At 34.0% G+C, this 15,587-nt stretch overlaps 1 protein-coding gene across 5 annotated transcripts in view; it reads left to right on the forward strand.

Annotated features, from left to right (window-relative positions):
- LOC110457542 (tubulin polyglutamylase TTLL7-like) overlaps window positions 1-15,587 on the forward strand; it is a 50,554-nt gene that overhangs the window by 30,494 nt on the left and 4,473 nt on the right. For 2 of the 5 annotated variants that reach the window (XM_021508867.1, XM_021508869.1), the window contains exons 9-18: window positions 205-299; window positions 610-754; window positions 3,011-3,223; window positions 3,682-3,780; window positions 6,467-6,511; window positions 10,401-10,742; window positions 11,379-11,516; window positions 13,728-13,808; window positions 14,569-14,729; window positions 15,264-15,458. In XM_021508867.1, coding sequence (XP_021364542.1) covers window positions 205-299; window positions 610-754; window positions 3,011-3,223; window positions 3,682-3,780; window positions 6,467-6,511; window positions 10,401-10,742; window positions 11,379-11,516; window positions 13,728-13,808; window positions 14,569-14,729; window positions 15,264-15,458 — 1,514 coding nt within the window. The remainder of the gene's footprint in view (window positions 1-204; window positions 300-609; window positions 755-3,010; window positions 3,224-3,681; window positions 3,781-6,466; window positions 6,512-10,400; window positions 10,743-11,378; window positions 11,517-13,727; window positions 13,809-14,568; window positions 14,730-15,263; window positions 15,459-15,587) is intronic. The other 3 variants (XM_021508870.1, XM_021508871.1, XM_021508872.1) reach the window with 3 other exon arrangements.

The following is a 15,587-nucleotide window of genomic DNA, read 5'->3' on the forward strand; positions in this document are numbered from 1 at the left end:
CAAAATAACTGTGGAAACATTCAAAAATTAAAAAAAAATCTGAAGTCTTGTTACAAGTGAAGCAGATAGATTTGGTCTTTAGAATGTCCCCAATGAGCTTAATTTTGAACAGAATAAAACAGTTGATTTCAATAAAGGTACATTTTTACATCAATAACATAATTACAGGAACAATTGCAATAACAAGCTTTCTTGATACCACAGATCAATCGTTCACCGAGCTTTGGGACGGATGAGAAAGTGGACTACGATATCAAGTCAGCGTTGATTGAAGACACAATTAGATTGCTCAATATCAAGTAAGTTCATGTGTATACCAATAATACGCCTCAAACCCTCCATCGGGTAAGATGGCCACCAGTTAAATACAAACATGTGCTTTTGTGAGTTAATTCAATTGCTCTGAAAATAGCATATTGCTTTGATGCAATTCTGTTGAACCTTAACTTACAGACTGTTTGATATGGTAACTTGCAGTCTGTTGAATATGGTAGTTTACAGTCTGTTGAATATGGTAATTTACAGTCTGTTCATTTAAATTGATGCTTTACAAATTCTCTTTAGTAGATTAATGAAAATTGTAATAAAATCTAAACAATTCTTATTCAGAATAAGTGACAAGAGCAGAAATATGGCCGCTCAGAAAGCAGAGGCCAGAAAGAGGCTGTTTCGACAAAATAAACGAGCAGAAGGTCCAGACATGACAGAATACGAAAAGAAGCGACAAAGCATAGAGAAACGGAAAGAGGACTTGGTGAGTGGATTGAGGCTTAACTATATATAACTAATCTATAGGACGAAAATCTGTCTGAGCAAATTTCAGCTTGCCTGTCAAAGAGGCAAGCAAGCTAATGGCATACGTCAAAGCAATCGTCATTTAGTCCAGCATCTGGTATCAACTTTTGCATAACTTCTAAGTAAACCTAGAGGCTTAATTGTGGTTATGATATTTGGTCAGTAGTGTACGTTGCTGTAAAGCTTGTTCTTATGAATGACTTTTAAGGTTGCATGCAGGGCTCAAATGAGTTACAAATTCTAAATAAGTTCATCTGAACTACCAAGACTGTTTATAGAAACCAACCAAGGGAAGGCTAATATGATTATATAGTAAATCTGCTTTGTGTGTGGAGGAGAAAATGTTGGTCTCTAAGGATAGAAAAAGTGGTCTTACAACCAGATTCAACTACCTCTATTATATATTTCCAGACAAGTAGTATTGTTTCTGAATTACTACAACGGCTTCCAGTTAAGCCATTTCTTGTTGAATAAGTACTAATTTGGACATTTATTCTTTATAACAGACCTATGTTTGTTATATCAAGTATTTTTCAACCTTTCCTTCAAGGTCACATAAGACACTCATTCTGGTAATTTGTTTCCGAAATTGGAGAATTTTGAAAGTTTGTATGATATCGCTGTAAACCTGATAACAAAAAAGAGGTTGATACATGTATTATACATTTATTGCCCTTACTGTTCATCCACATGAAACATAATTAATCGAGGAGAAACAAAAAATCATGTTTCCTTACAGTAGGGGCAACAAAATTGATAAAACGAGGAGAAACAAAGAATCATTTTTCCCTACTGTAAGGGCAACATGATTAAACGATGAAAAACAAAGAATCATGTTTCCCTACTGTAAGGGTAACATGATTGAATGTGGAGAAACAAAGAATCATGTTTCCTTACAGTAAGGGCAACATGATTAAATGAGGAGAAACAGAGAATCATATTTCCCTACCGTAAGGGCAACATGATTAAATGAGGAGAGACAAAGAATCATATTTCCCTACAGTAAGGGCAACATGATTAACTGAGGAGAAACAAAGAATCATATTTCCCTACAGTAAGGGCAACATGATAAATGAGGAGAAACAAAGAATCATGTCTCCCTACAGTAAGGGCAACATGATTAACTGAGGAGAAACAAAGAATCATATTTCCCTACTGTAAGAATAACATGATAAAATGAGGAGAAACAAAGAATCATATTCCCCTACAGTAAGCGCAACATGATAAATGAGGAGAAACAAAGAATCATGTTTCCCTACTGTAAGGGTAACTTGATTAAATGTGGAGAAACAAAGAATCATGTTTCCTTACAGTAAGGGCAACATGATTAAATGAGGAGAAACAGAGAATCATATTTCCCTACAGTAAGGGTAACATGCTTAAATGAGGAGAAACAAAGAATCATGTCTCCCTACAGTAAGGGCAACATGATTAACTGAGGAGAAACAAAGAATCATATTTCCCTACAGTAAGGGCAACATGATAAATGAGGAGAAACAAAGAATCATGTCTCCCTACAGTAAGGGCAACATGATTAAACGAGGAGAAACAAAGAATCATTTTTCCCTACTGTAAGGGCAACATGATTAAATGAGGAGAAACAAAGAATCATGTTTCCCTACAGTAAGGGCAACATGATTAAATGAGGAGAAACAGAGAATCATATTTCCCTACAGTAAGGGCAACATGATTAAATGAGGAGAAACAAAGAATTATGTTTCCCTACAGTAAGGGCAACATGATTAAACGAGGAGAAACAAAGAATCATGTTTCCCTACAGTAAGGGCAACATGATTAAACGAGGAGAAACAAAGAATCATGTTTCCCTACAGTAAGGGTAACATGATTGAACGAGGAGAAACAAAGAATTATGTTTCCCTACAGTAAGGGCAATTCATATTTTACTCTGCCAAAAAAAACCCAATTATACAATAGTAGAGATAATCAGGTTAATGCATCATTGTTGTCGTCTGCTTTTGTCATTTGGAACCATATATATATAGGTTGTGGTGGCTTTTACAAATTTTTCTAGAGAGGCTCTAAATAAGGGAAATATGATCTGTAAACTTAGAGCTTGAGGGCGACATGATGTTTTACTGCCCAATCATGTGACCAGAATCTCCAAATCAGACCCACTGTTATACAGGTGAAATATAAATACATGTTCATTGAAATATGCAAATTGTGTAACAAAGTTTCGTTTGTTGATTCACAGAAAGAGACACTGGCGAGAATAAGGAAGGTATCAGCTAGGGAGGATTACGAGAATAGGAATCGTGGTAGATTCCGGCGAATCTTCCCGCCCGATGACAGAGGAAGGCAGGAACACTACGTCCAGTTGCTTTCTTCAACATTTGGCATTTTCATGTCCGGTAAAGCCCCCGCCATGCAGAAAGAAATCCAGAGAGTTTATAACAATAAGCTAAAGGTACAGAATTTTAAAAATGTCCTCATCACCTATAGCATTATACAAAGCATGTTCATGTACTGTGAATAGGATGTATACAGTGTGTATAGGAAACAAGAATCTGCTCAATTTTATCTATAAATCTTTCATACCTTCAATTTTTTTTCTATTCAATTTATAAATCGAATTTGTGATGTATCAAGGAAGACTAGTAAAAGATCACAGAACTGGCTGAGAAAAAAATAAAATAAAAAAGGAAGTTTCATGAGGGAGAGAGGTCAGGTACTCAGGTGTCGAGTGTGGTGGATTATGTGAGAACCACAATTTTTCAGGAAGTTGTAATCATGTCAAGTTTCCAAAGAAATTTTGAACTACCGAGATTGTGTGGGATTTTTTTTTTTCCCTGGAAGTTTATATCTATCATGTCAAGTTTTCACAGATATTTTGCCCAAGAATATGTGTGAAACTGACTTTTTCAGGAGGTTGATATTATGGACATGCTAGCAGAATGTGAAGCAGATGAAAAAGAAGGGAAATATTATACAGGTGGCCCCAACAGCAAACCTAGAGGACCCAAGGTACTTCAAAAATAGATATTCTGTTATATTATGATCTCCTGGTTGATCCTTTCTGTGATTGTCAGAGTGATCTCCCTTCCTATATGCACACGACATTATCTGATAGATGTGATATAACATTATATCATATAGATGTTCATTCTAGTGATTATTTTTTCGTTACAAATCAGCAGACCAATAAAGTGTTGGTCCCGACAGTGTATTTTATCAATTTGTTTATTAAATGGAATCTTTTCACATTTGCTTTAGGTTCTAATCTGATTTCATTCACCATTCCATGTAGAAAGAAAATACCTACTTAATTAATAAGAACCTCAAACCTATTTCTGGTACAGGTATTTTTTATCATGTGTTAACAATTTCAGAACAAGTATTCAGATAGTTATCTGTATGATACAGTCTATTGATAATGAAGCCTATTTGATTTAATGTTCACTCTTTCAAAAAAATTGTAGACATTACGTATTCCGTCTTTGCGTATTGCAGAGTTATCTTCTCTTGAGAGCTGGTATTGATTGTTACGTCATTTGTTTGTGAGAGTAACGTCATCAATTTTTGAGAAAACGACGTAATTTTCTCACACGAACCAATGACGTAACAATCAATACCTGCTCTCAAGAGAAGATAACTCTGCAATACGCAAAGACGGAATACGTAATGTCTACAATTTTTTTGAAAGAGTGAACATTAAATCAAATAGGCTTCATTATCAATAGACTGTATCATACAGATAACTATCTGAATACTTGTTCTGAAATTGTTAACACATGATAAAAAATACCTGTACCAGAAATAGGTTTGAGGTTCTTATTAATTAAGTAGGTATTTTCTTTCTACATGGAATGGTGAATGAAATCAGATTAGAACCTAAAGCAAATGTGAAAAGNAACCTTAACACCTTTTACATCAGTTTTTTTATCACCTTTGATGTTTTTCCATATAATTTTATATTATAATTGAGTGAGCTAGGGTATATTAAAACTTTGGAACGTTAAATTACTACAATCCCTGTTTCTATCTTATGTAGTGTATCTACATATAAGATTAGTTTATTCTATTTCAAAAAGAGTAGTTAGCTTATAGTGTAGAATGTATGTATAACCTAGCTAGATAGCATAGAAAATATTTATATTCTAGCTAAGCAACATAGAAAATATTTATATTCTCGCTAAACAACATAGAAAATATTTATATTCTAGCTAAGCAACTTAGAAAATATTGATATTCTAGCAAGATAACATAGAAAATATTTATATTCTAGCAAAATAATGCAGAAAATATCTATATTCTAGCTAAGCAACATAGAAAATATTTATATTCTAGCGAGATAACATAGAAAATATCCATAATTTATTCCATGTAACTGGTATAAACTTTCTCACCCATTCCAGTAGCATTGCATTGTAGATCTATAATAAACTTTTTAAAATAGATGATGGATTAATTAAGTACCTACTAAATAAATAAATAAGAGTTTCAAGTCTATTTCTGGTACAGGTATTTTTTCATGAAAAAATTATATTTGCACAAGGTCGAGGTCAGCTTCTTTGAAGACTACGCTATTTAAGGATTTAAACCTGTTTTGTTGGGGTTTATGGGGTATAAACCTGTTTTGTTGGGGTTTATGGGGTATAAACCTCAATGGATCTTGAGACAAATTCATATTGAATTTTTCTCAAAATTCATTGAGGTTTATACCCGATAAACCTCAACAAAACAGGATTCTATCCTTTTATTTTTGGATAATTTCTAAAATATCGGTCTTGTGCAAGTCTAACACCACGGAAGGTACCGAAACTTATGACGTCATTATTCACTGTAAGACGTCGTCCTGGTAAGATGAACAACTTGTTTGCATTGATTACAATGAAACCTTTACAATCTTTAGTTGATATATTGAGTCCTAGTTCAGTAGAAATGTAGATATGGTCATTTGATTTCATCTTCTCTAGCCAAGGGTTGATCCGGTACGATCTACCTACTCGGAAGAGTAGGTAGCTAAATCGTACCGGATCAACCCTTGACTAGCGAAGATGATTTGATTTATGGACAAATTGAAAGCTTAATAATGTTAACGTTCAGTATTGATTTGCCAACCCCCTCCCCAGATCAGATCATGCAGGAACTCCTGCCCAACTTTCATTCTAGGGTTGTCAATGACCACCACGTCTAACCTTAAGAACGTAGTTTGATGCTAGATTCCTAATTTTTCTACTGAAGTCCTGATTTAAGATCCTATTACAGCAGATAAGGAGAAAAGTCCATACATTTTTATTGTGAACAAGTATACATAGGATAAGCAAGCTTAACCCTTTCATCCCTATGTAACTTTCGTAGACTCGACCATGCATTTATATGGATGAGTCCATTATGGTCTACAGTGGTGAAAGGGTTAAAAGTTTCTCATTTTTTTTTATTTTTTTTATTTTTTTTTTAAACTTCTATAGTTCATGACCAATTAGATTTCTTTTTAGTTGAGTTAATGGTGATTGTACTAGTCTAGTGATAGAATACAGATATATCTCTAGTGATACAATATACTACTGATTTAATAAAATCACAGTAACTCTGCTAATTTTAAAATCACCGTTTTCAAAAGTTATACTCGGATATTAACTTGAATGACCTTAGTTTGTATGCTTTATCCACCAAAGTAGATTCATTAACTAGTTGTACTTTCTTACAGACTCCTTATAACACAACAGGAAAGTTTCATTATAATCACGGCAAGGTAACCATGACAACAGCATGCCCATATATAGTATTAACACCTCACTGCATGGGCAGAGCTGTATCGAGTCTCACATTTCAGCGAGCAAAAACATATTTGTTTCAATCAAGTCTGGAAATACTACATTTTTGTTTTGTTCATTCATTACTTTAAGTCCTTTATGGGGTTTTTTATCACTAAATATATTATTACTGATAGTCTACTAAAATATGTTTAACCCTTTCACCCCTATGTACCTTTAGTAGACTACCATGCATTGATCTGGTTGAGTCTATTATGGTCTACAGTGGTGTAAGGGTTAAAGATTACATCTCAAACTTCATTTAATTTGCATAAAATTACATTTCAAAATCCTCTCTCATTCCTAGATTATACTGTCATATTCATTGATATAAAAAGATATGATACCATGTTGTGACCTTTGTTTTGACTAAAGTAAATTAATGAAATGTTTGAGGTCAAAGGTTAAGCAAAAAAAACACAGATTGACTTTATTTCCAGCCATGTTAATTAAATCTTGGTGGAAATATCAGCTTCCGAAGTGGAACAATGGGAGATGAAATTTAAAAACAGATGTTTCTGTTTGAGTTGGATGTTTCTTAAGCAAAATTTCATTCTTTCATTTGAAATTGAAAGTTGAATAATGAAGATTGATTAGTAGACATTGTGAAATCCAAGTAAAATATCATTAACTTGCATACAAGATCAAAACGACCAGATCAATTAGGCATATAATGTCCTTTTCATATACTTGCCAAGTTTCCTCATTTTTTCACCATCATTTCTTTTTATACTTTTGAATCAAAATTCCTCAGATTTTGCTTTTTGTCAAATTAAACTTTTTCATTTCATAAAATAGCATAAACTGGCTTGTTGACACTGTAAGTTTATGTGGACATCTAAAAATAGTACTTGCATGACGTTATTTAAAAAATTGGGTCATGTTGTTTCTCCTCCATCAAAAACATTAGTTGCAAGTAATTGCATATTCATTATATATTTCATTCAAACTAGTAGTTTATTGTCAAGAATAAATTCATGCACTCTCACTAATATCAGTAGAACATTTTCAGCATGAATATTTATCATCGTTTTAGCAGAAGTCAACAATATGTCCATCCGTGTTTTTTTGGGCTGTTAAAACGGTTATATGAAAAGAAATCAAACACAGAAATGATGTTATTATGGTGTATTAAAAACGATGATTCTACAATATGTGTTCGCTCGCTCATTTAGTGAAATTCTGAAATGTCGTCCGATGCAATGCAATGTGAGTCATATATAATTGGAGCAACTACTTATCATTTTATACTTTTCTTGAGCAATATTAACTTTTTGATTTTCAGTTATAATTTTATAACTGATATTTACGCCAAATAATCAGATGTTTTGGTTTCTCGACTTTGTGTTGACTTTTTGTTTCTTTATAGCTATATTCTATGTATATAGACTGCATGTACACTGTATATATACTGGCCATAATCTTTTCAAATAATTTCATCTACCACATACCTGGGTGGAAATAATAGCTAATTATAATTCTCATGATCATGACATATAGCTTCAAAGCCATACTCTTTTTTTTCCTGATTTGATTAGAGCTAAGGCTTTTATTATTTTTCATTTGTTATAGATCGTTTGCATGACGAGAGTAAAGACCTATATAAACACAAACACATTTCAGAGTAGATGTGTTGTAGGTAATGCTCTGATACTGTATAATGGGTCATTTACGCAGGCTTAAATTTTCACGATTTTGACCAAAATCAGAAAATTAGATTGACATGGATTATAATTTCGCAATCCAAACATGTGATTGAACTTAATTTTTGCGGTGTATTATCACAGAGAGGAGAAATTCTGCATATAAAGTGTCAATTAGCCACCTGAACAGATTTCATGACAGCATATTGAGCAACTACAAGATCGAATTTCGTTACATAAATAAAAACTATTAGCTGTGTGACATATTCTACATGTATTTTCAAACATCATTACTCTTTATATATATGATCATCGCCACAACTGCATGCACGCTATTTCATGACGACGTTACAATTTTGAAGTTTATTATAGTAGGTCATTGTTAGGTTTGTCATATTATTCTGTGGATAATATTTTAGGGATCAACTTCAGTTATTGACTCGCAAAATCGTGAAAATGTCATTGCCCCAAAAATATCCAGCTATATATATGTGGAAGCATTTGAATCCAGCTGTGTAAAATTAACCTCTATTATATAAAGAGGACAGCTACATGTAAATTAGCTATCTGTTGTCAGACATAATTATTTTTACATTCATTTCAGAAGTTGGTTCTTGTAAGAAATCAATCACTCTCTTTACAAATATATGCATATTTTTTTTGAGGAAATATGTACCTATCATCTGTTTGTATATTTAGAAACAACCATAAAAAAAACTACGCAACAATAAAAAAAATGGAATGGTTTGGTGAACATTGTAAATTTCATTTAAAAAAAAATAGAGTTCTTTTTTCAGGAACCAAAGTTCAAAGCTACGGTCACGTTATTGTTTATGACAATTTGTCCATTTTACTCTTAGTTCCATGGGAGTATTGGGCATTCATGTCTTACAATAATTTTCTATTTTCATTTATTATTACGAAACACAAAAACAAGGATCATGACTTTGCAGGTTTAATCTAAATTAATTAACTCATTTACCCCTGAAATTTCATAATGAACTATTCAAATATTTGAATTGGAAGAGTTCAAATGTGTCTTCAGGGGTGAATGAGTTAAAGGACTCAATTAGGCCTGTAATTATATGTACATGGTGGTTGCCGATACAGTTAACAATTTAATTTATTAACTGTTTTATAATTAACCATATGAGTGTACGAACAGATAACATAAAAAATGTAACTGAAGTGTATATAAGTGTACCGTATTTATACCAATAATCACACATTAAATTTTATTTTTTAATTTCATGATTTTCATTAATACATCTGTGCTTCTAATCATGTATGTATATATATCATTGCTGTTTCCAATTGTTCTATAACATTTTCCACTGTCTTTATCTCTATGTCCAGTTGTGTGGGGGAAGGATTGTGTGTGGGGTGCCATATATCTATTAATCAATTAAGGATCTGGGGCAATGAAGTTAATTCCGACAGTGCAGACAGTATGAGGTTGTCCAACTTTCGGAGCAATCCCATCCTAAATGACCAAGACACAGTAAAACACAGAACACTAATACATTACATAAAAATTAAAGTTGTAATGTAAGTGTTCTGTGTTTTACTGCATCTCAATAAAGGAGCGGGTGATTGTTCCGAAAATTTGACAACCTCATATTGTCTACACTGTAAGAATGACTCCCTTGTCCCATATACCAATTTTAAATAACTCGTATCCTACAAACATATGTTTGTAAGGATCCAGTGTTATATGGAAATTTACCGTTAATATTACTTCTTTATTTCTCCATCTCTATGAAGGCTTAATGCATGTTTTATTTGATTTTTTTTTTCATAAAAATTACAACTTTGTCGCTTTTCTTAGTATCTTTAGCAAGTCCGAGTCTTAATTGTGTAGACTATTTTATTGATAAAACAGTTGATGTAAATTAATTATAGATATTAACTCTGACATCACTGGTCATTGCTATCATTCTTTGCATGTTCATTTATCATATATTATCTCACGGTTTAAGTCCTAACTCTTATATATAGCACTGTTTGCCTAGCTAGGCTGTACATGTACATGGAATGCCTTTATGAGTTTACAAGTTTTGCTAGACATTCTCATTTAATATTGTCATGAAATTGTATTGATTGAGGGTAAAATGAAGATGTATTATGGGCTCTTTAGCATATTGTTAATATTATCTGATAATATTGTTAATCCTGCTTTTTACAGCCACTACTGAGCATGCCTGTCAGTGTCCCTTCACCCCTCGAGAATGATGATGATGAGGATGAGGAGATGGAAGACGAAGAGACAGAGAGTATGTCCGCATCAGGTTCACCCTCGATGGGGCGTCAGGGCTACCATCCCGGTAGACGTCCGGGCTCCTCCGGCCGACCTGACAGCAGAATGAGCAATGACGGCACGTCCAGTACTTTCAATTCTAGGCCAAACTCGGGCGTTGGTGGCCTCAGGTCAAGGCCAACTAGCAATATGTCAGCTGCTAACCAAAGGTCAAGGTCATTGTCTCGTACAGGCAATGGGAAACATACCCCACTACAGAGGTCTGCAGTGGTATGTAAACCAACAGTACACGCTTATAAATACATGTTAACATCCTGCATTCATACCAGCATGAACATTGAAATGATGCTGTTCAATATGCACATATACATTCTGAATTTATATTCTATTAGATATACCCTAATATTGGTGGTTTTCAACTGTCTATTATCATCGTAAACAATATTATTGAAACAGCTTCGCATCACCGAAATGTTTGCTACTTATAAGAGGCTCACACTTTATGAGGCAGGAGTAGAAATGTCAAAATAACACAGATTTCATTGCATTCATAGCCCTACAAATGCAATTTCTTTAATTAGGGACACAAGCATCAACTGTCATGTTTTTCATATCTATATTGAACTTATTTAATTATGGTCAGTTTTACTCTCTCTCTCTCTCTCTTGAATAAAATTTTAATAATTTATTAACATGAATCATTCATAAAATCATTGATAAAACTTAAGATGAACTCTGTCAAAAATATTAAAATCTGCGATGTCTTGTGAATACACTAATCATGCAGTCTCCTTCAAGATTCTTTCTTTGGTCACTATGAGTATCCGCTCTTATTAAAGCAGATAGAATCTTCAATTTGAAGTACGACTGAACATACGTATAAATATCCTGGTTTTGTTATGTAAGCAGGATGATAACTTCCTGTTGAGCGTGGTGAAGGAACGCGAGGATGAGCTGACAAGGAAGACACTGGTTGCTCTCAATGAGATGAGGATCAAGTTCCCTGGCAAGTCGGACCAGGAGGCAGAGTACATCCTTGACAAGGTACGCTAGATTTGTAGACATTTGTAGTTTGCTGTGTAGTGATTTGCCAATTAATCATAGTTAAACGCTACTTGTAAGACTGTTTATATTTTTTGCAACATGGCCATGATAGACAGTAGATTTCGCTTAATATCACTTCTCATTTGTCAGAGGAAGACATGATATTAACCGGAGCATGACATAAAGAGAAAAAATGTTTTTCTGACCATTTCAGATGTCAAAACCCGGAAATGACCATATTTAAATGTCGCATGGTATGGTTTTACAAAGAAGATTGTTCAGTAAGAATATTTGTAACTGATACAACTTTTTCTTTATTAACAGTGAAATAATCGTCTTTTATTTGTTTATTTCATTGAAATATGTATTATCAACAGTTCATTTTTATTCCCCCTTTTGGATTTTCTGTTGTTCAGTTTATCCATCTGTATGTCAATATGTATATCATGTACGTTTGAAATCATGGTTAGACTTTGTGGTTAGTTATATTACTCCTACTCATGCTAGAAGTCCAGCATTCATGGTTAGACTTTGTGGTTAGTTATATTACTCCTACTCATGCTAGAAGTCCAGCATTCATGGTTAGACTTTGTGGTTAGTTATATTACTCTTACTCATGCTAGAAGTCCAGCATTCATGGTTAGACTTTGCGATTAGTTATATTACTCTTACTCATGCTAGAAGTCCAACATTCATGGTTAGCCTTTGCGGTTAGTTATATTACTCTTACTCATGCTAGCAGTCCAGCATTCATGGTTAGACTTTATGGTTAGTTATATTACTCCTACTCATGCTAGAAGTCTAGCATTCATGGTTAGACTTTGTGGTTAGTTATATTTCTCTTACTCATGCTAGAAGTCCAACATTCATTGTTAGACTTTGCGGTTAGTTATATTACTCCTACTCATGCTAGAAGTCCAGCATTCATGGTTAGACTTTATGGTTAGTTATATTACTCCTACTCATGCTAGAAGTCTAGCATTCATGGTTAGACTTTGTGGTTAGTTATATCACTCCTACGCATACTAGAAGTCCAACATTCATGGTTAGACTTTGCGGGTAGTTATATTACGCTTTCTCATACTAGAAGTCCAGCATTCATGGTTAGACTTTATGGTTAGTTATATTACTCCTACTCATGCTAGAAGTCCAGCATTCATGGTTAGACTTTATGGTTAGTTATATTACTCCTACTCATGCTAGAAGTCTAGCATTCATGGTTAGACTTTGTGGTTAGTTATATTTCTCTTACTCATGCTAGAAGTCCAACATTCATGGTTAGACTTTGTGGTTAGGTATATTACTCTTACTCATGCTAGAAGTCCAAAATTCATGGTTAGACTTTGCGGTTAGTTATATTACTCTTTCTCATACTAGAAGTCCAGCATTCATGGTTAGACTTTATGGTTAGTTATATTACTCCTACTCATGCTAGAAGTCCAGCATTCATGGTTAGACTTTGCGGTTAGTTATATTACTCTTACTCATACTTGAGGAGTAATAAAGCATTATCTCAAATTTAGGTCACTGTGACCTATATTTTCTGCTTTACATACTTTGTATTCAGTTCCGTATTGATCGAAACGTGAGCAGGGGAATATCTTTATTTTGCAAATATTTAGTTGTAAGGAGGGTAATTTCCTGATGGGAACTAGCTCGTATAGATATTAGAACTACTGTTATATGTGTTAAAATTTTATATTATAAATTGTTATAACGAGTCTGTTTTAATTGTTCAATGCTATCTATATTGTTTGGTCATGCATCAGAGCTTTCATATTGGTAAACAGTTAATATGAACATATTTTTATTACAATATTGATAACCAGAACGATAACTAAAGTATAGAACAAGCGGTGGTCGGGTGTCACCCTGATCAGGCGTCAAAAGGTATATTGGGTCACTGATACCGCAGGTTTTCTCCAGGTACTCCAGTTTCCTCCCACATTTAGACAGAACAAGCGGTGGCCGGGTGTCACCCTGATCAGGCGTCAAAAGGTATATGGGGTCACCGAATTCCGTAGGTTTTCTCCAGGTACTCCAGTTTCCTCCCACATTTAGACCCCCGTGTGCTAACATTCGGGCCAACAAGAGTGATTACTATATGTTGAAATGACTTGTTTCATATTTGTTGTAAAATAAAGAAAGAGGAAACATGTTTATTTAACCAGCTCTACAGGCCTTTGAACTTGTGTCCTGTTTATGTTACAGTTACATGAGAATTGGAAGTTCCACAAACCCAGGATTGCGTCGTACTGGCTCGTGAAGCTCGACTCCATCAAACGCAGGAAGGTCGGTCATGTTTCTATCATACCTCATATCTTTGGATAAGTCTTCATTCATTTATGGAATCAGAAACAGAATTTGAATTGCAAAAAATATTAGGTTTTGTGGTGTATTTTCAGCATATAACTACTATATACTGTTTACTGGGGTATTGTTGCAGTTCAATTTTCTCGTTAACCGCCCTGCGTAATGAGTGCTATTTTATCATTACAGCAGACATTTGTAAACAACATGATATACATGGTAATTAAATGTGAAAGGCAAATTTTATATTGGGCGAAAATGGAGTTTTACTGTCGAAGGGCAAAAATTTGACGGGGCAAAAAATTCCTCATTTATTTCTGATATGAATCTTTAAACAAAAGGACATTTTTGAGTTGGTGTGTAAGTTTGCAAAGACATCTATCTGTAAATGAAGTGTTTGGAATTTGAATATTTAATAATGGTTCTATGTTGCTTAGCCATTGGTGATAATATCATCTGTATACTCACTTTTAGATTCATGTTTATGTATTTTGGGTTGAAGTCATCCTGAATTGCTTGTTTTAAAATGTAAGCGTAATAATGTCGTTTATCAATGAGTAACTAGATGTATTTAATGGACACCCCAAACTAAATATTAAAAGAAATGTTCAAGCAAAAAAGATTTTGATTGAACTATTTAAAGTTATACTTTAGGACGTAGACTTGACATTCTCTACTAACAAATGTGATGATCGTATAGCTTAAGGTACATATTAAGATACAAAGATATTGTACGTTACAGGTGATAGATATCGTGCGGTCTAATGTGCGGGCCGTACTCCTGCGTACCTGGCGTGTCAGTGATGTGGACAGTCTTAAGGTGTACCGCATTTTCAACAGGGTGTTCAACCGTTTACTGTGGAGTCACGGCCAAGGCCTCTGGAACTGCTTCTCCTCATCCAGGTAATGGAACACATGTTACCTGAAACTCTGTTTTCATCCAGTTTCTTTGAAGTAAATTACGATTTTTTAGGTAGACAATTCAAGTGCTTTATTGTACTGTATCTCGAATGAAAAAGAGTTCCGATTTGTTAAGCGTTTTTCAGACTATGAGTAGCTTGTTAATTTACAATAGCAAAGAGTTATATGTGAAAATAGTATTTTATTACAATTTCCTTATTCACACTAAACATTTCGTCGTAGGGATTCAATTATCAGCCCTAGCTCTTAGATTATAGAGCAGGAAGGTTATATTGACAGCATCGGTGATTATAGGCAAGCAACACAACATATTTTCATTTATGTTTTATAAAACAAAATTTCATGTTGGTTGGAGTGTGTTTTACAAAAAAACATTTGCATGATTGATTTTTTTAAGTTACCTGGTATTTAAACATACTGTATATTAATGGTAATACTGATACAGCTTTTCTTCTCTGTGTTGTGTTTGTGTCTTTGATAAATTGTGTTACATATCTATATGTTTCTGTCATACAGCAATTCCACCAGCTGGGAGACCATCTTCAGTAAGAGTTCGGAGAACATCTGTGAGGTGGAACTAAACTGCTGTCGCCGTATCGTCCAGCTCTGTCGGGACTGCCTTCTTATTGTATATCAGTTTGCTGCCGAGGCCAAATCTTCTCAAAGCAGCACTCCTCATCATGGTAGTGTGGACGACCGTTCTTCCACTGGGTAAGGAAAAGGGAAAAGAACATAAAATGTTCGTTTTGTAGGCAGTGTTGTAACTTAAGCATTGAACTGTGTTGATATGGCATTTACAGTCTATATGAATGACACAGCTTTTCAGGGAAACACATCATT

This window comes from Mizuhopecten yessoensis, unplaced genomic scaffold, assembly GCF_002113885.1.
Source record: "Mizuhopecten yessoensis strain PY_sf001 unplaced genomic scaffold, ASM211388v2 scaffold9207, whole genome shotgun sequence".
Taxonomy (NCBI): Eukaryota; Metazoa; Mollusca; class Bivalvia; order Pectinida; family Pectinidae; genus Mizuhopecten; species Mizuhopecten yessoensis.